At 41.6% G+C, this 22,930-nt stretch overlaps 1 protein-coding gene across 2 annotated transcripts in view; it reads right to left on the bottom strand.

The window, feature by feature from the left end:
- lars2 (leucyl-tRNA synthetase 2, mitochondrial) overlaps positions 1 to 22,930 on the bottom strand; it is a 45,858-nt gene that overhangs the window by 10,164 nt on the left and 12,764 nt on the right. For both annotated transcript variants that reach the window (XM_023963894.2, XM_023963893.2), the window contains exons 3-17: positions 21,623 to 21,754; positions 15,203 to 15,294; positions 15,057 to 15,117; positions 14,214 to 14,303; positions 13,799 to 13,942; positions 9,128 to 9,235; positions 7,303 to 7,462; positions 5,945 to 6,049; positions 5,682 to 5,797; positions 5,266 to 5,549; positions 2,676 to 2,774; positions 1,100 to 1,237; positions 919 to 1,022; positions 329 to 508; positions 47 to 216 (exon numbers count right to left, since the gene is read on the bottom strand). In XM_023963894.2, coding sequence (XP_023819662.1) covers positions 47 to 216; positions 329 to 508; positions 919 to 1,022; positions 1,100 to 1,237; positions 2,676 to 2,774; positions 5,266 to 5,549; positions 5,682 to 5,797; positions 5,945 to 6,049; positions 7,303 to 7,462; positions 9,128 to 9,235; positions 13,799 to 13,942; positions 14,214 to 14,303; positions 15,057 to 15,117; positions 15,203 to 15,294; positions 21,623 to 21,754 — 1,983 coding nt within the window. The remainder of the gene's footprint in view (positions 1 to 46; positions 217 to 328; positions 509 to 918; positions 1,023 to 1,099; positions 1,238 to 2,675; positions 2,775 to 5,265; positions 5,550 to 5,681; positions 5,798 to 5,944; positions 6,050 to 7,302; positions 7,463 to 9,127; positions 9,236 to 13,798; positions 13,943 to 14,213; positions 14,304 to 15,056; positions 15,118 to 15,202; positions 15,295 to 21,622; positions 21,755 to 22,930) is intronic.

The raw sequence follows: 22,930 nt of genomic DNA, 5'->3' as shown, positions 1-22,930 counted from the left end.
TTCAGCAGTTATTAGAGGATGACAGCAGGTCCTTCAGAGCAGCTACCTCCTGTATTGCATAGTTCTTGTTTTCCCAGATCTTCTTAGCCTCTGCCAGCTCTTTTGTCTTCAGCAGCGACGGGTTGGGGACGTCTCCAAGCTCTCGGGCTCCTCTTAGCTTTGTCACCAGTTGCCAAAGGCGAGATTGCCATCGCAGAACACCAGGAAGAGCATCCGCTGGAGAGGGTACATACATTAACAGTTATCTAGATCTTGCTATCAATTATTAGGGGGGAGAGCAAGTCTGAGTTTGTACTTAAAGTCGCTATGCAGCTGCAGTGAGACTCACTCTTCACATTCCAGAGGATGTCTTGTTCAGGAGGAGCAGCGTAAAGGATGTAGAGCCGAACTGTGTCCACGCCATACTGCTGCACCACTTCCTGAGGGTCCAGACCGTTGTGCTTCGATTTGCTCATCTTCTCCCACGTCACTTCAACGGGACCACCGCTCAGCGCCACTGGCTCTTTACCTGAGGGAGCAGATGATCCACTTGAGGAAGCTTCATGCAAAAGATACTTGTATCACTTCTTAATTAAAGACCCACTCAGATGAAAATGATCTTTTTAGTGTTTTTAACATGTTCTTCTAGCATTTTTCTGATCACGGAGGACAAATATTAAAAAAATGTGCCTCAAAATTGCCTGCCTGAGTATTTCTTTATTCCAAGCCTTGTGAATCAGGTGAAATGCTGTTGGAAAAAGATCGTATTTGTTTACGCAGAAGCCACTGGGATAGTTTTTTACAATAGATCAAAAGATGATCGGAGTGGGACTTTAAGGTCTGTAATAATTGTTTTGCAGAAAAGTGAAGGTGTCTTTGGTTTTGAAATAGTAAAAAAAAAAAAAACTAAAAAGTAACAACATTCAGAAAGAGATTCACCTGTGAAGTCTATCTCCTCTTTCCTCAAGTACTGCCCACCGTCAGCCAGTTTAAATGTCTGACCCTTAATCAGGCCCTGCACTAGAAGTTTTCGAAAAGGTTCCCTGGAAAGCAGAAGAGGTTCTTTTTTACCTGAACACACCAAACATGCCAGGAGATGACAGACCTCTGAGCACCCCACCTGTGAGCTACCAGACCCTGGTCCCTGCAGAAGTGAGAGAGGAAGCGGGCGTAGTACAAGTGCATCACGGCGTGCTCCTTCCCTCCAATGTACACATCTACGGGCAGCCAGTGATCTGCCAGGTGACGCCGGAAAGGCCTGAACAGAAGAAACTCTCATGAGTTGGGTAAATATGGAGCTCTTCAAAGCCTCAGTAAAGCAAACATTGATCAAATGCAGCGCCAGTAAAAAGAGCTTAGGTGTAACATTTATTTATCTTCCCTCTTGAGGCTTTTTTATCGATTAGGTTCTTGCCTGATTTGTTTTTTAAACCATCAATGCCAGTACTTTACTCTGTATCCATCTTCGCTTTATGCCAAACAAAGCCTAGACTTCATATCAGCTTTCTGTCGTTCTTAGAAAAGGAGAATTAAAGGTTGCAAGTTTTCTTGCTGTTTAGTCCCCTCCATAAGCCTTCTAATTTTACAGCACATCTTTTTTCATGCTTTTATTCTGTTAAATATTATTTTTAAAAATTGTCCAAAATACATATTTAAACCATTTTCAATTTCAGAAGATGGTATTACATAATTTTTGGGTTGTGTCATGCGTCCTGATAGACATGCATGCACTTTTCCTGTAGGGGGCAGGCTGATTCTGACACACAAAATTCCAAGGATAAGGAACAGAAGCAGAGTGCAGCCTCTATTTCATCAGAGAAAGAAAAATATAGATTTACGTCTTATCCATTAAGAGGGTTTCTTTTTTTTTATGCCACACAGCTACACATAGATTGCAAGTTTTCACATTAAGTCCGTCATTTCTGGCGCTTTTAGGATCTCTACACGATGATCAAACCAGACAAGTTGTTACCTTTCAGTGCGGAAAATCATTTAGCCTGTTAGCTGATACGGAGCCATTATGGAGAGGTTCTCCCAAATCCCAGTGGCTTCTCGTCCCCCCCCCCACACACACACACATACACTCATCCTCGCCACTTTCAACATCTCCCACTTGTTATTTTCATCCTTTCCTCCAGTGCACATGAGGCTCAGCAGGCCAGTCCAAATGTACAAATAGTGTAATTGCTTTTTCTGTTGTGCCATAGGCTGTCCGACTCTAAAAGCAGCAAAGAAAGAGCCCCCCCACCCCCACCCCACTTTTTGAAATCAGCTTTAATGCTGGGTCTGGGCACTGAGAAATTAATCCCTTTTGTACAGCTCAGGGTATCGCTCTTTCCCAGCAGGAGCCAAAACAAAAGGAAACTTTGAGGAACTTCTGCGCGCACCAACAGCATCCATCTTTAAATCACTGAAGTCAGAGGAGGAGTGGCTGAAACACAGGAGGTTGAATTACATGTTCGAGTGCAGGACTAACATAATGGAACCTTTAGAATGAGGTCTTTGTGGGAAAACGAGAAGAAAATCAAGATATTTACAAAGAGTGATATATTTAAACAAAACATTTAATAATCTGACACTACAGATGCTTGGAAAACTTTGTTTAGTCTTTTTTTTTTTAAATCAGATTTGCACTGAAAAAAAAAATACAACACAGAAGCAAAACACATAAAATATCTATATTTACTGGCTTTTACCTGTCTGGGTTATGGGGGTCTGTGTATCTAAAGTAATACCAGGCTGAGTCTACAAATGTATCCATGGTGTCCGTCTCCCTTCTAGCTGGGCCTTTACACCTGACAGACAGAAAGAAAGCAAAATGCAACAGTTATTTTGAGGACACGTCAGACCAAAGATGATAATATTAATAATAATTATAAATAATATTATTAATAATAATAATAAACTTTATTTGTATGGCACCTATCAAGATAAAAATCACAAAGTGCTTCACAATCAAACATGATAAAAGACAGTAAAACATTTTTTGAATTTTTTTTTTAAAAAGCAATTTTATCCCAGCGTGTTCGGGAGTAAAAGCGGCTCCATCTGGTTGTGAGGTGGGTCACGTCCCCACGGAGAAGCACAGCTGAAAGCAGACTGATACCGGAGCTGTGTTCTCCTGTCCTGGCTCACAGGCTGTGTTAACACACGACGAACTGGCAGGCTTCAATCCTGGAGTGAGTGTTTGTATTGGAAATGCCACCTTCTGGCCCTTTGTATCCAAGCCAAACAGCCTCCCGGTGCATGATGGGAATCTCATTTTCACAGTGGGGAAGAGGAATTCCAAAATAAATGAATAAATAAATAGAGAGGCAAAGTGACTTTTTCAAAAAAGGTTTCTTTTCTTCAAGGTTTGAGGCATTTTAATGGAACAGTGTCAGCATCTGCCTTACAGTCTATAATGAGTCTCTGCAGATTTAAAAGCAGTGTTCCAGAAAGATAAGCATGGAAGCCGCTCAGCCAGTGCACACGGCGGCAGCGGCGGCAGCATCACTTCCTGGCCCTCATGGGGAGAATCTGTCCGTCTTTCCGTCTCACAGTTGAATGTTTTAATCATGTACTCATCAACAAACGCACCGAGAAGCTTCGACCACCTACCATAAAAGACTGTAATAAGAATGTGGTGATGAGGTAAGATGTGAGGGGTTGCCTAGCAACAAGGCTAAGGTTTAGCAAGATTAATGTTTGGAAGCCAGGTGTTACATTTGAAAATTCAGCCACGTAACTAAGTCTGTCAATCAAAAAAAAAGAAAGAATAGTTTGGTGCAAAAGAAAAGGCTCTTGAGAAAGAACTGGAAGTTCTCCGTTCAGACAAGAGGAAGTGGTACATCCCGCTGAGATTTCAAGAAGAGCCAGCGTACAGGTGTTCCGTCTGGAGATTATCTAGGTCATGAAAGAAGCTCACCTACAAAGCCAAACAAGTAAATCTGAGGATACTTTTATGCTTGAGAGCGCCAGGCTTTGGAGTCTTCTGAGGGTGAGCTAGAAAGTGAGAAAGGCTCCCAAACAGACGCAACAAGGAGGTCAGCACCTGCTCTGTAAAGTCGTCTTCAAGAAGAAAGCAGCCCTCCATCTGCTGTGCGCCGGCGCGACTGTCGTCCCCCTTCACGTACCAGTGAACACACGGAGCGCACGCTTGCATGCACAGCCTTCTAATCAAACTAAGCCAAGCAGGGTTCAGTCGGCAGGCCAATTTGCTGCGCCGCGCAGGACCGGAGACGGGGTGAGCACACAGGAAATGACTCCGTCCAGCGCTGATAAGAACTCCACTTCTGCAGCCCACCTCTTACGGCCTTGCACGTCTCGCGTTCTTGTGAAGTTTTAATTGGACTTGCTCAACAAATCCTGATGGACATGCGAGTCTGGAGCAGAGGACGGAAAACTGTGTTTTTGCCGATGATTGCTGTCAATCACTGCTGCTGATTGAACAATAGTAGCGCGTTGGAAGCGGGGGAACATAATCTGATGACTTGTGCCATCTGTGGCTGAGTAGGCCTTTGTTTTTATCAACATGGAGCCATGACGGTGATTAGTCTTATTCAGAGAGGAATTCCCATGTCAGCATGGGCCTCCAGAGACGCAGGCTGAGTAGTCCTCCTGCGTTTTTAAACATCTACTGAGAGGAAATGTTAAGTAAGTAGAGTGTTTGTGTGTGATTACAGTTGTGTACAAAGGTGAATGCATCTGTCTGTGTCTCTCTCCAGGCACAGCTGCCTTATGTAACTCCACTCCATCATCCTTCTTATGCTGCCTCTGTTGCAGATGCCACTCATTACATAACCTGGCCTTAACAAAATTAATCATTACACCATTTGCAGGCGCCCTCTAAATGCTCTGGGTTCCTGAAAAGCAGAGAGCACGTCTGGGTTCGTGTGATTCTTTCAAGCCGGTTCTTCTGAAAAAACACGGGAAATGCAGAAGATAGGCCAGTGCTGCAGAGGATTAACATGATTATGTTTTTTTAATCCACGTACACAGTATCATTTCCTCAATTCTCCTGTTGATTTACGCAGATTTGATTTAAATGAATAAAAAATCCAGCGGATTAAATGACGGACTAACTGCGTTTAAATGAGAGCCAGTGATTTCTCTCCCTAGAGCTCAGATTTTTTATGATGATGTGAGTTTAAAATGAATATGGTCTAGACTGGGATTAATCTATAAACCTGTCTGAAGATCCCATACAGAGTTGGAATGCGAGGGGGGGAGAAGTGTTAGCAATATCATTAGATAATAAAAAGTGAATGTTCTAAAGAGGAGATAACAGAATATCTATTTCCGTACTTGGGGCATTTGCAGTTGACCCAGTCATGAGCGGCTTCCAAAGGCGACGCCCCTTTTCCTGTGAGAGATGGCACTTTGGGCAGTGCGACCGGTAACTCCTCCTCCGGCACCGTAACCGCACCACAAGACTCACAATGCACCACTGGGATGGGCGTCCCCCAGTATCTCTGCCTGGAAATTAACCAGTCCCTCAGCTTGGAACTAGTGAGGTGGCCTCCAACCTTCTGCTCTCTGGCCTTCTGGGTAATGGAGTCAAATGCTTGCTCTCTAGTCAGACCAGAAAACTATATAAAGACACAAAAAGGAAGATAAAAGTTGTTTAACTAAACTCATGGAACTGGATTTACACCTAAATTTAGGTTGAGCAAATAAAAGTCATGAGTTAAATAAAAAATACTATCATCCTCAGTGTGAACCTTATCGGAGTTGATCAGAGTCTGTGCTCCATTTTCATGAGTTTCCAGCACTGTGGTCCAACTTAGATTCAGTGCTTTTGCCACAGAGAGATCCTCCTCGCTGCATTCAGGAACACCTGTGACACAAAAAAACCACATCAACAAACACAGCTGATCCCAGGGGAAGAAAAGGCCCCGCCCCAAACCCCGACGTGATGTCTTTGACCCCCCCACCCCTTTGCTTTGTCCTCTGGTTCACATCACATCCACAATACTGCACTCACCAATGACAGTGTCCAGATAACCATCAAACATATTCTTTCGAGAGATGAGCAGAGGGACCTCACGGCCGGTGAACAGGTTGAGAGCTGTGACCTCTGTTAGACAGTCTGGGAAACAAAGCAGGACAGTGGGGGGTGACATGGGAGAACAACAGCTCTGCCACCCCCGGAGGAGACACAATTTCAACATCCATTAATTTCTGTCATCAACTCGAGAAAACATCTGCAGCTGACATCAGCAGATGGGTTCCTGTAAAACTGTTCTTTAGAATCATGTTAATATAGAACTCTATTTAAACACAAACAATATAATTACATATTCATTCATTATATAAGATTGAAGATTTAAAAAAAAAATCTTTTTAAAGACCCACTCCGAAGAAAATTGTGTTTTTGGTGTTTTTTAAAACATGTTTTTGTGGCATTTTTCCTCATGATGGAGGATAAATATAAAGAAAATTATGCTTAAAATTGCATTTCTCAGACTTTCATTATTCAAATTGCTGTGAATCAGGAGCAGACAAAAAATGCAGCTTGAAAAAAATTGCAAATGGTCAGCTGACTGTATATGAGAACAGGACTGAGTGAGAGTGGCGTCACCCGTGGAAAATGACTAACTATGCCATTTTTCCGCGATACAAACGTTGCCATTACGAGCCGAACGAGGTTAGATAGCGCTGATTGCTCCGAGTCGGTCTGAATCGACGTTTCTATGGCAACTACTATCTCCAATTAGGAGTGAAGTTGTTGGAAGTCCACATCACTTCCACTAAAGGCGGGATCAGGAGAATCTGTCAATCAAACATTTCAAATGTTCGAGCTGGGGGCCAGCGGGCACCACATGCTTTTACTGAGGCATCTGATTGGACAGTTTGTAACTTGAATAACTTTCAATAAAGAAAAAAATATCATGAAATAAAGTAGATTAGTAAGACCATGTAAAAAAAAAAAGTAGCAGAGCAAGAATGGTCATTCTGACAAATGTAATGCCTGAGTAATAGCTGTTCATTTCTCTATAGAAGTTTATGGGATGTTGGCTTCTTGGAGCCAGTGGGTACTTCCTATGCGAGGTTACTCAGTCCAGTAAGCTAGCAGGAAAGCGTGTAAACAGAGAGCTCTCAGTGATGGGTGACAGGAAGGGGAGGCGGGGTTGCTCCGTGCCAACGGTCCTCCCAACTCAGAGACAAATTTCTGTTGCACTGCTGGGGCTCAGCAGAAACTGGGTACTAAAAAACAGTAAAAGCTTTTGATTTTGGCTACCAACGGCATAAGCATAATTTAAAAGACCACTGGGAACGCTTCAAAAAAAGATCAAAAGATGACCGGAGGGGGACTTGGGTAGAGAGTGGAGAGAAGTTTACCTGTGCCGGACTGAAAGCTTTTCAGCAGAGCAAACCGGACGGAGCTGCTCCCGTGCAGCAGTCTGTGGGAGGGCAGGATGGCCACATAAGCTGCTCCGAACACCACTTCTGGAGAAGAGCTGTAAGCTGACAAGGTCTCCCCCGTCTCTTTGCCATTCACCTAGAAGAAATCTACATAAATGTTGGAACCTCTGGACAAAATTATTTTCATTGGCCCTCAAGCTCATGTCATAAACATCTAAAGTTTACATCCCCCAGTGATTTCTAACAACAGTGTATACAATTGCTTGATTGTGATTGGCTGAAAACGAGAGCCAGCACTTCCAGGACAAATGGAAATTGGCTTTTTTTATTGAAACAGGAAACAACCGTCTGTCTAATATGTCAAGAGATCGTGGCTGTTTTCAAGGAATTTAATATCAAGAGGCATTACCAGACGAGACACGCTAACTTTGACAAAGGCGAAAACGTGAAGCAACTGGAAAGTGTTTTACGGCTCCTCAGCGTTTTTCACAAGAACCAAAGTCAAATGAAGACGCCACAAAAGCGAGCTACAAGTGAGCAACACTGATTTTAATGGTTTTTGGAGCCAACAGGGATGCTGGTATCATGTGATTGTGTGTGGACTGGCCCCGCCCCTTTTAGACTAACACTTACACCTGACAGTGATGATTTTAAACTTCCTGCAACTTGTTTCTTATTGCTTTATAATTTTATCCCCCCTTTCTATAATAATCCTTTTACTTCCTCAACCCCCCCCCCTTCCAACCCTTCTCTCTTCTTCCCTCCTCTTCTTTTCCCCCTGGTCTTAATTTTTTTTTTCTAGTCATCAAATGTGGAATTCAGTCAGTTTGCTTCAAATGTATTTAGATGCGTTTGTGTTCTATAATGAACATACCACTGCAATAAACATGCTCATTAAACTGTTCATTTGCATTTAACCTTATTAAACCCCCCCTACTCTAGACCTCTGGGGTAGCACCATTGCAGGGTTAGTGTAATGTGCCTGCTAGGGTTCTGCAAAATACTGCAGAACACGTTAAAAGTTATCAACAAAAACAAAGAAAAACAGTGTACAACTTATTTTTGAAACTTATTCTCTCCCAACTTACAACGATTTATCTTCTTAAATGGCAAATTGTGAAAACAGAGTAAAGTTTGGTACATTAGAACGTGCAAAGTGATTTTAAGAACTGGTCTAAATTATAAACACAGACCAAGACCCTGAGTTTAGTCAACACCATAAAGCAGGGCATCATTCACATTACATGTTAGTTTTAAACACTAAATCCACAATTCTCATTTTTATTATTTAAGATCTGAATGTAAGAAATTTAATCATTAGTTGTAAATATTATAAATGAATAATTTAAAAAGATTTTCTCTGCTCATTGGATCCATCAACATGGAGCCTATTGAGTAAAAATTAGAAGTCAACCAACAAATTTAACTTGAATTATTTAGAAAAAAACAATCTAACTTCCCCTTAAAATCAAAAACCTAAAATATTGTGGTTCAAGGTTCATTCTTCAAATTCAAAATTCTCAGTGGACCTTTTGCTGCCAGTGAGACCCCCAAAGTACGGAGAAGTCAATCGCACTGAATGTGACATCATTCATTTGGAGGAACTGTTATGAGTAGATGATTCAAGCACTTAGAGCAAAAGAGAAAGGGGAGATTTTGGAGCGTTGTTGAAATCGGTCTCAGAAAAACAAGGGTAAACAAAAGCAGGACAAAAAGATGGGGCATTTAGAAAACACTATCGACAACTGAAAAAAAAAAAAAGAAAGATCAAAAGTGAACAGAGGACAAAGTAGAGATTTACCTTGAGTCTGTAATCAAAATAGCAGCCGGTGCATTCTCCTATCCAGTTTGCCTGCATGGCTTTGACCCCGTACCACTCTGGAAGCTCCTCCAGGGCATCCAAGAGAGGCTGGTGAGAGGAGAAAGACGTAAACCGCCTTGAAAGACCTCATTCTTGTACCAAACAGTCAACGTACTCTCGAGTATGTGTTTGGATAACAGGGCAGGTCTCAAGTGAGTGTGGAATTTATCCAAAACACACAGACAAAGACGGGATTTCGAAAAATTCTGACCTCTGCTCACGTTAAGACTTTTAATATCCTAAAGAAATCACCTATACAGAGCGTCTGCTCTTTCCTTTTGTTCACCAGCACAACAAAACGCATTCAGTATGATTAAAGAGGGCTACGATTATTGAGGGGAAGTGCCGAAAAGTCACCACTGTCTGTGGAGAGAGTTGTTCCAAGTCTCCCTTTCCATTCAGTCCGTCACAATCCCTTTAACAGCGCCGCTCAGCACGCAGCAGCACATCCACGACTTTTTGATACAAACATAAACACTGGCTGGAGTCGTCACTTCAACCAAGACTCTGTGTTTGTGTGTGTGTGTGTGTGTGTGTGTGTGTGGGGGGGGGTCTGGTTCCATAAATGCAGTGAATGTGTGTCAGTGTGACTGAAGGCGTCTGCCAGCAGAACAATGACAAGTCAACTTTCAGAAAAAAATAACAATGACTTCGCAGGTCTACAAATCAGAGAATGGGCACCGAAGGAAAAAAGGAAACTGAAACATGTACAGCAAGGACAGGAGTCTCCATGGCAACTGGGAGAAACTTCTGGGGTGAGGGGAATTATAGTACAATTGATTACCAAAGAAAATTGTCCCTTTGTTGGTGAGAACCAACAAGATGTCCAATAAAACTCTGACTAAATTATTACCCTGTTGAGCATTGCAGAACTTCTCACTTTAACCCTTGTGCTATCTTAGATGACCCCACCCTTACATTGACGTGTTCTCCCTACCATGACAAAGGTGGATAAAGGTGGAAAGATTTCATGTAATCCATGGACACCAGTGAAGATCACAAATCATTGAAGAAAAAAGGTTCAGAGCACTGTCTAGTGGGTCTAGTTGACCCAACTCCCAACGTTAAAGTGCCTAGGATAGCACAAGGGTTACAAGGTAGTGAGAAGATATAAAACATCCTTTAAATCTAGAGACTATTATTATGATTATGCATGGAATTAAAAACATTTACGGCACAAGTCAGCCTCCTGAAGATTGTGCATTAAAATTTGATGATTAATCCGCACTCATTGTGCAAAGTTGAACAGTGTGACGAATTTAATAAATATTCTCCGGAGGTAATTTTATACAGCAGGCTGGAACATGTGCAGAGGCGAGCAGAGAAGCACGCACGTGCAGGATATCACAGCCCAGACACACCGCTTGACACTTTTCTCTTTTTCCCTCCGTCTGTGCATCGCACTGTTTCCACTTAACACCTTCTTGCTTCCCTCCAAAATATCTGTTGATCAGGGAAAAATCAGAAATGTAGAAAAACATGGTCACAGCAGGCAACATTCACTGAAATGGATGGACGTGATTTTAGGAGCACAGTTAATCATTAATTACTATAAAAGCAGGAAAAATATATATTTGAACCACTTTTTTAATAATACTGCATATTAAACTGATTTTTTTTTGCTTTATTTTTAGTGTCTCTCACGTTGTAGTTTGTAATAAGTTTCAGTTCATGTTTAAAAAAGTTTAAACATTTTAAAAAAAAATGATAAACAGCACGGTGGCGCAGCAATTAGCGCTCTTGCCTCACAGCAAGAAGGCCCCCGGTTCAAGTCCCGGCTGGGGGACATGAAAAACACAACATCAATGGGGGGACCTTTCTGTGTGGAGTTTGCATGTTCTCCCCGTGCATGCGTGGGTTTTCTCCGGGATCTCCGGCTTCCTCCCACTGTCCAAAAAACATGCTTTATAGGTTAATTGGCAACTCTAAATTGTCCATAGGTGTGAGAGTGAGAGTGAATGGATGTGTGATTGAGGATATTCTACCCTGCGACAGACTGGCGACCAGTCCAGGGTATCCCTTGCCTACGCCCAAGTGGCCGGGATAGGCTCCAGCAACCCCGTGACCCCGAAAGGGAATAAACGGTCAAGAAGATGAATGAATGAATGAATGAATGAATGAATGAATGAATGAATGAATGAATGAATGAATGAATGAATGAATGAATGAATGAATGAATGAATGAATGAATGAATGAATGAATGAATAAATGAATGAATGAATGAATGATAAACAATTGAATTCATTAGATTTACCGGTACTTTCTTGAAATGATACGTTTTGCTAAAAACGGTTTCTTAGCCTGAGATTGATTTGGATATCACCAAGAATTTAATCTCAACGGTGAGCATGCACCAAATTAAGAGACACAAACAGAAAGAAAAACACAGTAATCAGCAACAATTTTAACTATGTATTACTGTGATATTTAAAGAACCAAAATGGCAATTAAGATGTCCTAAAGAGGGGCAAAGAAGTATTCATTCAGTCACCAACTGTACAAGTTCTCCCACTTAAAAAGATGAGAGGCCTGTCATTTTCATCATAGATAAACCTCAACTATTAGTGACAAGATGAGAAAAGAAACCCAGAAAATCACATTGTCTGATTTTTAAAGAATGTATTTGTAAATTATGGTAGAAAACAAGTATTTGGTCACCTACAAAAAAGCAAGTAACAAGCAACCTGTAACTTCCTCTGTAAGAGGATCCTCTGTCCTCCATTGGTTACCTGTATTAATGGCTCCTGTTTGAACTGGTTATCTATATAAATGACACCTGTCCACAACCTCAAACAGTCACACTCCAAACTCCACTGTGTCCAAGACCAAAGAGCTGTCTAAGGACACCAGAAACACAATTGTTGACCTGCACCAGACTGAAAAGACTGAATCTGCAATAAGTAAGCAGCTTGGTGTGAAGAAATTAACTGTTGGAGCAATTATTAGGAAATAGAAGACAAACAAGACCACTGATAATCTCCCTACATTTACCTACTGTAAAGCACGGGGGTGGAACCATCATGCTTTGGGGCTGTTTTTCACCAAAGGGACCAGGAAGACTAATTTGTTTAAAGGAAAGAATGAATGGGGCCATGTATCATCAGATTTTAAGTAAAACCCCCGTTCATCAGCAAGGCCATTGAAGACTCAAGAATGTTTAGGATAGTATTCTAGAAAAAATCTTTCAAAGAAGAAAAAATGTAACGCTGTCCAAGGAAACATAATGGTAAATATTAAGCAGTTGTCTTCCTTGTCTGAAGCCTCAAAGCACACTGGTTGGTGCCAACATCAGTGTCTTGCCCAAGAACACTTCAATACATGGGGTGGGGGGGGGGGGGGGGGGGCACCAAACCTGCGATGCTCCAAACAGAGGTCTATACCACAGCACCCTCTAATAACACTGCTGATAATAATAATAATAATAATAATAATAATAATAATGATAATAAGAATAATAATGATTATCGTAAGGGTTTTAGACAAACCTGCATAATTCATTTGTTGCATTTATTATACTAAAAGAAATGAAAAAAGTCACTTGATAGGACACTCTTTGAACTCACTTTGAACTTATTTCATTCTGCTTTCATGTTTAACATTTTAAATATTTCACGTTTGTCTTTGTGTCCTACAGATGTTGATTTGGGCCTAAAATGGCTACAATGTCAGATAAAGCTGCAACCTTATTGGATTTCATTCTGATGATCTTTTGTTTGTACTGCAACAGAGGGTTAAACAATTATAAATCAGGTGAAATGTCCCCACCTTTACATTAAACAGTTATTACAATGCAGGGATTTTTTTTTCCATACACATTTAAATTCAACACTAAAATATGGTTTGGATGTTGTACGGCAGAAATAATCCTTCCAGTGTTTGTGTCAGTATGAAGGGGTTAACTTCACCCCAGGGCAACAATGGTCACCCTATCTGGAAAAGGTTGAGGCTCATCAGCGAGCTCAGTCAGACTAATTTCAGGTCTGCTGCATACTTTCCTTCTGAACACAGAGGCCAGCCTACAGCTGACGGTCTGCAGGGGTCTGATTACAGGACCAGATGCAGGGCTGCAGCTGCTCCTATCCAAGTGTCAGCTCTGATTGTTATGAAAAAAGTTGCTTTCTTATTTTTTGTAAATCAAACGTGCACATACATTCACACATAGATAAACAGGTACTCCACTGCCTGGTAGAGTTAAAAAAATGCATTTTTGTTTATAAAATACACTATTAATTAATCAAATCCTTAAATTGATCCTGTTTTGGAGCAATATCTTGTATATTTCCACAGCTTTTTGTTTTTAATGAATGCATTTACATTTTTTACATGTTTTAAATCACTACATGAAAATAGTTGTCACAACTAAACACAACTCATGTTGTAGTTAAAATTAGATTAGATTAGATAACTTTATTTATCTCACGATGGGGAAATTCACTCATCTGCGGCAGCAAAAAGGAAAATTCAGAAATACAGCAGCATAAGTTACATTCACCAAACGATAAAGTGACCATCTAGAGAAACATTTGGTTAATTTGTGTCAAATCGGAAAATATGAACCAATTTTAGTGGTTTGGAGAAACTTCCCCTTCCCACATAGATTGCAGCCGTACCTTGGCATAGTTGGTCGTCTTTATGAACCACTGTGTCAGTAGCTTCTGCTCCACCAGAGCACCAGACCTCCAGGACCGGCCGCTTTCATCCACCTGCTCGTCTGCCAGCACCGTCCGGTCAACAGGGTCCCAGTTAACAACAGCCTGGAACACAAAACTTGCACAGTTTAGGAGGAAAAGGAAACGTTTGAATTCAACAAACAAACCAAAAGCTGATTTTCAAGAACTGCTCCATTTTATTAAAGCCCACAGAAAGACTTCCACCAGCTCTTTCAGCGCATTCATTTGCCTTAAAGAGTAAAGGATGAAGAGCTTTCATCATTTTGTGTGACTGCCAGAAAACTCACATGCAATCACATCAGTTCTTCTAAAAGAAAAACCATGACAACCATGAAAAGCTGAGGGCCATTCCTACCTCTTTCTGATATGCCAGCCCCGATTCAAAGAGCTTGATAAATAGATACTGTGTCCACTTGTAGTAGTCTGGGAGACAAGTGGTCACTTCCTGCACAAGAAAGCCAGAGTCAAGTCTGCAGTACAAAGTGTTACGAACACTCCAAGTAGCAGTCCGACAAAGTAGTTGATGCTTTTGGTCCTCACACTGCAAAAACAGCCCCCTAGAAATAACACAAAAATTCTTAAAAAAAAAAAAAAAGTCTTTAAATAATTCAATCCATTCCCCAATCAGGTTCTTTTTTTAGTTCCAGTGTGCCGGGCTGCGATTGGCGCAGTGCTCCAGCACCAGGAGTGGATTGGCTGCCGGAAGTCCCACCTGGAATCACACCTGCTGTAAAAGGAACCAGGAGGAAGACCCAAGGAGGCTCGTTTGACATCTCCCACCTCTTCCAAAACCAGCTATATAGAGTTTAGAGATGTAGGAGTGGACTGCCATTCATTTTGAAACATGTTTTCTCTTGTTTTTGTTATGTAAGGGAGGTAAGTTATTGTCTTTTGGTCTATGTCGTTTTCCCAGGTAAGATTTGGATTCTTGGTAGGTAGGCCAATTTTTGTTTGGCCTGGGTTCACTCTGAAGTAAATACTCTAGCTCTTATGGTTTCAATCAAAATAAAATCACTTAACCTGCTTTAAGTGTTTTGCCTTTGAGACTGGAGGGAGATGGGGCCTCATGATAGTCTTACCGAGGATTCTTATTTTATGAAGTAGAAAAAAATCGTAATTGAAATAATTTATTTAGATAATAAATAAAATAAGACTTTTTCTTTTTCAAACAACGGTCGGGGCTCCAGTTCTCACTCACCCGGTCCCAGTTGAAGCACAGCCCCAGGTCGTCCAGCTGCCCCCTCATGGACTGGATATTACTGAAGTGAAGACCCAAGGCCTCAGTACATGCCAACAACAGGAACTAATCACATGATTCAGTCTGTTTTTGTTTTTTATTATTACCTTTTAGTCCAGTCCTCTGGATCCAAATTTCTCTCTATGGCGGCATTCTCAGCGGGAAGCCCAAACGCATCCCAACCCATCGGATTTAACACCTGAGGTGACGATGAGCACAACAGATCAACAGTTATCCAACTCATCATCAACAGCCACTATTAAGTAAAAATACTAATACTTCTCTGATAGCTAAAGTATAGGGATGTGTATCTTTTCCTCTCACATGACTGGACATGCATCTTTATACATGATCCACAAATCAATACATCGAAGATTCAACTAACTTTGTGTGGATACGATTCAGTCCTGTTACCTAAATCATTATAATCTAGATTTTAATTTATAAATGGCATTTAAAACTATAAATGAAAACTATAAATAAAAGTTTTTTTTTTTATTACTGACACTTTTTATTTTAGGCCGCAAAAACAAACTAACTATCTAAAAGACATGACAGCTTTGAATGTCAAAACCTGGCCTTTAGGGTTTTTTAGACTGTTTTGTTCTTTGTAGTTAAAGCGTTGTTTTATTATATTCAGGTATTGTTTGCAGTGCTGTGGGGGGGGGAAGGGTTATCGTGGACTGGGTGATAAATCGAGTTGATCGATTGATTCAAATTGCCATTTATTAACATTTCTTTTTGAGAAAAACTGCACGCTGCAAAATTAGTCTAAAAGCTGGTGTTAGCACAATTGGGAATTCGACAAATCAGTTTAAACGACTAAAACAGAGGCACTCTGTTGAGCAGGAAAAGTGCTGCTCTCTCCGCGCAAGCTAGCCGCAGCATTTTTTACATGTTTTTTTAATGTTTTACAAATATTTTTATAGATTATTATTGCACTTTGAATTCAGGTCAACTCCCAAAGGAGATGTTTTTTGCTAAATATATTCTGTCATTTATCATTTTTTGTTTAAAAAGTAAATGGAGGAAGAAAAAAATCTATTAAAATCTGACTTTGGTGTGAAAAAAAAATTTCTTTTAGGCCGTACCGCCCAGCTGGATGTTATCATAAGACTAGCAAACACAAGAGACCTTCAGCCAATTGTTATGAACCTGAATAGGTAGAAACAGGTTTGTGATCGGATGTCTTTTTACTTACATCACATGTACATAAAAAGTCAAAGACAGTAAAGACACAAGAGAAACAGACACTGACAACAACAAAAAATTATTTACTTCCTGATAAATTTGAGATCTTTTTAAAAACATATTTTTGTTCATAGCTGTGCTTTTTTAACTGATACTGCTGCTACTCCTAGTACTAGACTGATCTTTTCTTTTATCTGTATCTTTTACATCCCTACTAAAGTACTTTTTAAGAGGATAAGAAGAAGATCAAAGTTTGGCTTCATGTGTGCAGGTTACTCCAGGCTAGAAGCACAAAGGATGCCTGCTGCTGCATAGGGCCAAATGTTGCTATGAAAAGGCTAACAACAGGTAGAACTCAGGTAAAATGTTGGAATGGAAGGCATTAAACATAATGTGTTGACTAGCATCATCTTCCCAAACAAAATTACACAACGACACACTCTCGTTTTGTTTGTCCCTGCGCCTCTCTGCTTTAGATCATCTATTTTACCCCCCCTCCTTCCTCAACTGCGCCCCAGACAGCCCTTTTATCCGGTCTCCAGCTCCTTGGCCGAGTTTTCTCTCCTGAGGGACAAATGAGATGAAAGCTCAGGCTGAGTAAAGTGGAGGAGCAGCACAGTGACAATGAAGCGAGAACTGGAGAGGATCATTGCGTGGAATTTAACGGGGCTGATGTTTCAGACAAATTGGTATCCTTGGTAACTGCATGGGCCTCATTTGTAAAGCCGAGTGCAGGGATGGCACTATGCTGACAGAGGCTCAGCTTGCTGCTCAGGGGGAATTCAGGCACACAAACGGAAAACGCTTCTGCTTAGGATAGCCTGTGTAAATAACATTAAAAAAAGATCAGGAAAACACAAAGCCATTCGGAAATGGCAGCAGGTTTGTCACGTTAGTTTGAATAGACAAGAGTGAAGGGGCTAAATTCCTGCTGTCCGCCAAAGAGCCCGTATGGTCTTGTTACTGTTCTGGTGATGACAGTGTTTTTCTGATGATGAGCGACATGCAGCACAGGACCATGGGCGTGGGAGTCAGAGCCAACTGATTTGAGGACAACCTGTCTTGTGAGAAATAAGTAAAACGGCAAAGCGGTAATAGAAGCAGAGCTTTTTCATTCCACTGTGTGCACACGGCAGAACAGCTTCCTTTTCCGACAGATGCCAGGAGAACATGAAGTCTAAGGCAGAACGCTTTAAGCGTTCATGTGAAACCCAGTTTTTGTTTGGGGAGACTCGCGACAGAAAAAGAGTTAAAACGGGCCAAATCCACACGGAAAACTACGAGAAAAGCAAAGATCGTCCAGTGAGCTGTTGTCTGGTCAAAAGCAGAAGTGAGGAAAGAAGTGGGACGTTTCAGAGGCTGGAGATGGAGCCGCGTGAACAACAGCAATAGTGGAATCAAACGGTGTGTCAGAGTGGTATAGATTAAAACACTTTGATTTGAAACGACACTGATCTATGAGACTGGAGAGCTCTTCAGATCAGGAGTAGGGATTTTTTTTTTTAAATTTACCATCACAGGTTTAACTTCTCACAACCCCAGTTTTATATTAAAAAGCAGTCAATAGGGTAAAGGTAGCACCAAAAAAAAAATCTCACTCACAGAAGGAGCTGTTTAAACAAAAATAAGAGATTTTTTTAAATACAGGACTGTTGCATTTTATTGATGACAGAGCAATGTTGGCTTCAGGAAACTTTCAGAAGGAAGCAGGCAGATGGCCTCCTTCAAACCAACATGTTTTCCTGTTTCCTGCTTCTATTCCAAGTGTGTCTTACTTTCAACTTTCCATAGATTGCTGTTTCTGAGTTGCTCTACCTGGTTTTTATTCAATTCTTTGAAGAAGTGGGTGTTAAATCTGGCTCTCGTGTTGCGCAGGCAAATGATTTGTTTGCTTAGGTCGAGTCTATTTGTTCTGCCGAAGGAAAAAAAGAGCCATACTTTCCTAACCATGCTTTATTTAAAATGGAACTTGCAGGCAGTTAATCAGAGACACAGCAAAGGCAGAAGGATGACACGCTCAGCTGCAGGTGCAGACCCCAGAGAGCCCCTGGGACTGCTCGCATGCCCTGCTCAACTACACTCCCGCTGGCTGCTGGAGCTGCAGCCCTGGCCCACATTTTTCCCACCTGGCAGGAACAACAGAAGAGTGGTCTCTCGCACCTCGTAGCCCCCATCCAGATGGATAACGATATGTTTTCTTCCAGGAGAGAGTTTTTAATTTGTCTGGATGCTATAAAGGATTTCTCTCCACCAGGAAAATATGCTCTGCTCGTCTTCTTCAAGCTTTTTATGTTGCTTAACTCAATCGCCCGCTTCTTTTTTCCCCCCTCCATTAGGAACAGATAATTGGGCTTCTTATAATGTTCCATCTCTTTGTAAAGGCTTTGCATTGTTCCTGAAGCTTGTTTTATTCCTCTGACTGCACCTTGTTGCTCTTTAAAAGTAAATTCAGTCGTCATTTGGACAGAAAAAACACATTCAAATGTTTTATCTTATGAAGAAGTAGAGAAAGTGAAACTACAGGTTTCAGTGTTGGTCAAACTCTTTGAATGTGGTTTTTTCAAACTTTCCAGCAGTCTACTGCAACTTCTGTTATTTATGAATTAATTCAAATTAAATTTGAATCAGAATAAAAAGAAAGGTAAGAAAATATTATCAGATGGAAGGGAACTTATGACTAGAAAAAACAATTTCTTCCTGTAACACTCAGTGGTTGGTGAATTGTGTGATTGTGTAATATTTTTGCTTTTTAATCGCCGTTCAATGAAATCCAAATACTTTTTAAACCTTAAAAATCACTGCAAAAAATAGTATTTGGACTCAAATGTTAAATTAAAAGGTATCGTCACAAAACTAAATCACACGTCAAGCTGAGATAAGCAGCTGTTTTTTGGCACGTTTAAGGTTACCATTTGTCACAATTTTTGCCGTCCTATGCATATTGCACAGCCTGATATCGCGATAACAATAAATTTACAATTCAAATGTATAAATTGGCTCCAAATTTTAAGTGTAGCTTATGGTTCAAAAAATCCTGTAAAAGTCACTTAGCTCTGAATTACCGTAAATTCCGGACTACAAAGCGCACCCGATTACAAGCCGCACCCACCCATATTCACGTGTTTGACTGCTTTTATACATATACAAGCCGCGTCAGAGTACAAGCCGCACACGTGATAGCCGATATTGTCATCCTGACAGATCACGCCCAGCATCCCAGAGTGAGTGCAATACATTAGCACATTGTGGGTGGTGCCAATTTTGCCTCGGGTTCACGTATTTGAGTGTATCGACATCTGACAAACAGCATGGACCTCTATTCTGTTCACAAGTCCCTCAGTTATGGTGTTTTTATTTCATTTTTTTTTTTACTTATTGACAATCTAGGTATCTAACATAAAATTACAAACAGTAACCATATAATCAACATTACATCCCTCAGTTATGATGAGGAAATTTACCTCCGCGATTCCACATTTCCCATGAGTCTTAGGGGCTAAAGGCGGGGCCAATGCCCGGCTCGCCATTCTGTTGTACGTCTTTAAGAATGAGCAAGTAGCAGCAGTGCATGGAGGGGTGAACGGGTAAAGCTCTCCTTCCGCTTGTGTCGCAGCAGCGTTATGGGAGTAACAGGACTGGTTAGAAAACACAACGGTAAAATAAAGCAGCGGCGACTGAAAAGCGCGCGCCTCAGCGCGATACGCGCGCCTCAGTGCGGCGCGTGCGTCAGAATTCAGAAGCCTCTGCACTCCGCGGACGCCTCTGCGCTCCGCTCCCGCCCCGCGTGCTCCTTGTCTCCCCTTCCTATCTACTCCGACAGTTCTGGCCAGGGCGGCTTCAAGGAGGAGCACTTCGTCCCCGTTGCGCCGGTGGATGGAGCAAATCGTTTCTGTGCAAAGCAATCGGACTTAATACTGTACGTTTTGTGTATGAGGGGCGGATGCGTTGTTACGTGTGGGAGCCTTCAGACTGCCATCGGCCCCGCAGCTCTATAAGAGCAGCAGGAGAAGATGTCTCCATTTATGGTTTCCTTAGAAACCGTAAATGGAGTGTAAATTCACTCCATGCGCTGTTCTCTCCGTCACGCAGCAAACCGGCTTTTCCAAACCCGTTGGTGACGGTGGACTTTTTTACGCTGCTTTTAACGATTGCTTTTAACTTGAAAGCTTCATCATATTGTAGCGGCGATCACGTGCACGTTGGGTCTAATGGCCCCAAAGGATTCTGGGATGCGGCCGGGCATGCGTGTTTCGTTTTGTTGAACCATGACTGAAGTGTCTAAGACCTGAAGTCAAGTGCATGCTGTTTGGCTGCTAAGAGGTGTGTTGAATAAAAATGCCTTGAGCTTGGTGTTAGATAAAGAATTCAAACTATTCACTGAGTTCGAAAATACGTACATGGCGGCCGCTAATTAAATCCATAAATTAGCCGCGTCACTGAAAAAGCCGCAGGGCTGTAAGCGCAGGAAAAAAGTAGCGGCTTGTAGTCCGGAAATTACGGTAATTTTAGTTACCGGTAATATCTGGCTGACAAATGTCAAAGTATAACAGAAATACAACTCAGTGTTCTATTTTTTGAAAGGTGAAGTCAGACTTTGAGGCTCCTGTTGGGTGGTAGTCGGTAAGAAATCAAACCAAATGATTGGAGGCTGCAGACCCCTGCTTTGGTTGCTTTCTTGTTAAGTTCATCTTATCCGTTTTATCACTTTTGGGGTCACGGGGCTGCTGGAGCCTGTCCCGGCCACTTGTGGGCGAAGGCAGGGGACACCCTGGACAGGTCGCCAGTCTGTCACAGGGTAGAATGTCCACAATCACACACCCATGCACTCTCACACTCACACCTAGGGACAATTTAGATTGACCAATTGACCTATAAAGCATGTTTTTGGATGGTGGGAGGAAGCCGGAGAAAACCCACACACACATGCAAACTCCACACAAAAAGGTCCCCCATTGACGTTCTGTTTCAGGTCCCGCAGCCGGGACTTGAACCGGGGCCTTCTTGCTGTGACGCAAGAGCACTAACCACTGCTCCACCGTGCAGCCCATGCTTTCCTTTTAAGGATCAGACAAAATCCTAATATCTCTCCAGCTATAAAGTTACGAGGAACAATCTGACTAATCTAAACATGTTTATTTCTGCTGAAAAGTTGAATGTTGAAACCAGTGTACAAGAAGCAGCACTCCCTGAAAATGAGGTTGAAGCAATGTTTTCAGTTAGAGAGGTCTTACTGGCTGCAACACAGAGCATCCCGAGAGCAACAGAAGCACCGACCTGGTGATCTGCTCGAGCTTTTATTTTGGAAGGCTACGATGCTTCAGTTTACATAAACATACCTCATGACCTCTCATCCTCTGGAAGTGCCCGATGGCGTCACTGATGGTGTACACTCGAACATGGCCCATGTGGAGCCGGCCCGACGGGTACGGAAACATGGAGAGGACATAAAACTTCTTCTTTTGGGAATTCTAAAAAAAAAAAAACACACAATAATGAAATAAAAGCATCTGTTCAGCTTTAACAGAATGTTAGGTAAAGATCCGAAAGCTTGAACCTGACAGAGACCAGACAGGCAGCGTAGCTGCTGGAAAGATCTATCATGGAGCGGAAAGGGTTAACTGGTGAGGTCAGGAGCGATAACGCTGCTCACTCACATCCAGTGTATCAGTATTTCAAGCTCCACGGTTGGCTTATCTGAATGTCAAAACACAAGCGGCAGTGGCACAGATAATGACGGGTTTTACAGTCACTATACGGTTGCCGCAGCAACGCTGCAAGTTCCAGTTCCACTCGGCGACAGATGATAACAGGAAACCTGAGTCATGAATTTTTCAGGACATTAATTAGGACCTCGGTCCTGTCATGAACGCGCTTCATCACTGTCCCCCCCTCCCAGACTGAAAACACACACACACCACCAAAAATCACAGACAAAGGTCCGGCGTGGCCCGAGACGAAAATACTAAGGACACTAAAATCTTTGGCCTTTTTTTTCTGCTTTATCACTCCGGTAGAAATACTGGAAAATCCCACAATCCCTCAGCTGCAGGAGTCCTCACTGCAAGGATGCAGCCGGTTTACAACAGCTTTTCCTGCAGCTTAGACATTATCCAGTGATCTGCAAAGCTCAGTTTGTGAACTCAGTTTAACAGGAATATCTGCAGAAACAAACAGTTCACAGAATCTGTGACAAAGGGGAGCATGGTGTGTTCTGGTTTCAGCCTGACCGTATGGAGTCCTATACTGTTCATAATTAAATAAATAAATATTTAATTAAATAAATAAATATGACCTCATGCAAAAACACAATCAACCAATAAATCTCTCATAAATATATAAAAAGATCATGAAATTGTGAAAAACCTGCACACCGATTTTAAATTAGCCATTTTATTATTCAATATATTTCATTTTGCTTTAAAAACCTGTTCATTATTTTAAAACAGCATTTTAAAAATATTCATTTTAATCATGTGGAATATATTATAATTTTACGTCTTTTTTCAGAACCTCGGATTTCAAAACCAATATTTTCCAAAGTAGCTTTGTTTTTATTTCATGTGGCTGTTTTCACAATGGCGTATTTATTTCATGAAGAGCTTTTTCAGGAGAATGGGTCTATCTGTCAATCAAACTAGACAAGG

This window comes from Oryzias latipes, chromosome 16 (assembly GCF_053564925.1).
Source record: "Oryzias latipes strain Hd-rR chromosome 16, Olatipes_Hd-rR_3.1".
NCBI classification, from domain to species: Eukaryota; Metazoa; Chordata; class Actinopteri; order Beloniformes; family Adrianichthyidae; genus Oryzias; species Oryzias latipes.
This window is presented reverse-complemented; position numbering and strand designations above follow the sequence as displayed.